Genomic DNA, 1,092 nt, shown 5'->3' with positions numbered 1-1,092 from the left:
AATTTCCATCCTCTTTTATTTGGTCGGCCCATCTGCTGGGGGATCGACCTCGTGGCCTCTTGCTCTCTACACTGCCAGTGAGGACTAGTTTCTCGAGGTTTTCGTCACCTCGTCTGACTACATGGCCGAAGTATAGTATTCTCTTCCGACATGTAACGGACAATCGTTCTTTTATTCCAACTTCTTTGAGGATGGATATGTTTGTACGTTTGGCCGTCCACAGCACCCGCAGCATTCGCCTCCAGCACCACATTTCGAATGCGTCAATCCTCTGCCGTTCTCTTTCTCGGATAGTCCATGTCTCTACTCCATACATGAAGATTGGAAATACTAGTGCTCGGACAAAACGGATCTTGGTCTTAATCGTGATTCCCCGGTTCCATATGTTGACCAGGCGAGCCATTGCATCCCTTGCGATGTTAATTCTCCTTTTTATTTCGGGCGCGCTATCTCCATTTTTGTCGATATAAGACCTCAGGTAGATGAGTCCGTCTACGGTGTCTATATCTTGTATAACGTTGATGTTGGCGAGTTTGTTGGCTCGGTTTATTACTATGAGCTTTGTCTTGCTCTTGTTAACAGCGAGACCCAATTCTTCACTCTCGGTCACAAGTTTCCGCAGCAGCTCTTCCATTTCATCCATGGATGTGGCGAGCAGCACTGTGTCATCTGCGTATCTCAGATTGGTTATTTTTCTTCCGCCGACAACGAACCCCCCTTCCCAGTCCTCAATTGTTTTTCGGATGATGTATTCTCCGTAACTGTTGAAGAGCATAGGAGACAGAATACATCCTTGTCGTACTCCTCTTCTTGTCTTGAAGACATTGGAGCACCGGGAATCGATCTTCACGTAGGCTCCGTTGTCCAGATATAGATTGCGGATAAGACTGATTAGGTGTTCCGGTACTCCCATTTCTTTTAGGACCTTCCACAGCTTCTCCCAACTCACACAGTCAAATACTTTTGCGTAGTCGACGAAACATAGCACGACCGGTTTGTTGAATTCACGGCTCTTCTCAATAATCTGACATACATTGAGGATTTGTTCCCTTGTACCTTTACCTTTCACAAATCTCGCCTGTTCTTCAGGAA

The 1,092-nt window shown here is 46.2% G+C and overlaps 1 protein-coding gene across 1 annotated transcript in view; it reads right to left on the bottom strand.

Annotated features, from left to right (window-relative positions):
• The window catches only part of LOC105448526, a 3,103-nt gene that overhangs the window by 1,718 nt on the left and 293 nt on the right, over positions 1 to 1,092 (bottom strand). Inside the window, exon 3 of the mRNA XM_011687172.1 lies at positions 2 to 1,091. Coding sequence (XP_011685474.1) covers positions 2 to 1,091 — 1,090 coding nt within the window. The remainder of the gene's footprint in view (position 1; position 1,092) is intronic.

Source organism: Wasmannia auropunctata, unplaced genomic scaffold, assembly GCF_000956235.1.
Source record: "Wasmannia auropunctata unplaced genomic scaffold, wasmannia.A_1.0 LD336085.1, whole genome shotgun sequence".
Lineage (NCBI taxonomy): Eukaryota > Metazoa > Arthropoda > Insecta > Hymenoptera > Formicidae > Wasmannia > Wasmannia auropunctata.
Note: the sequence above shows the minus strand (reverse complement) of the source record. Positions and strands in the feature narration are given on the sequence as shown.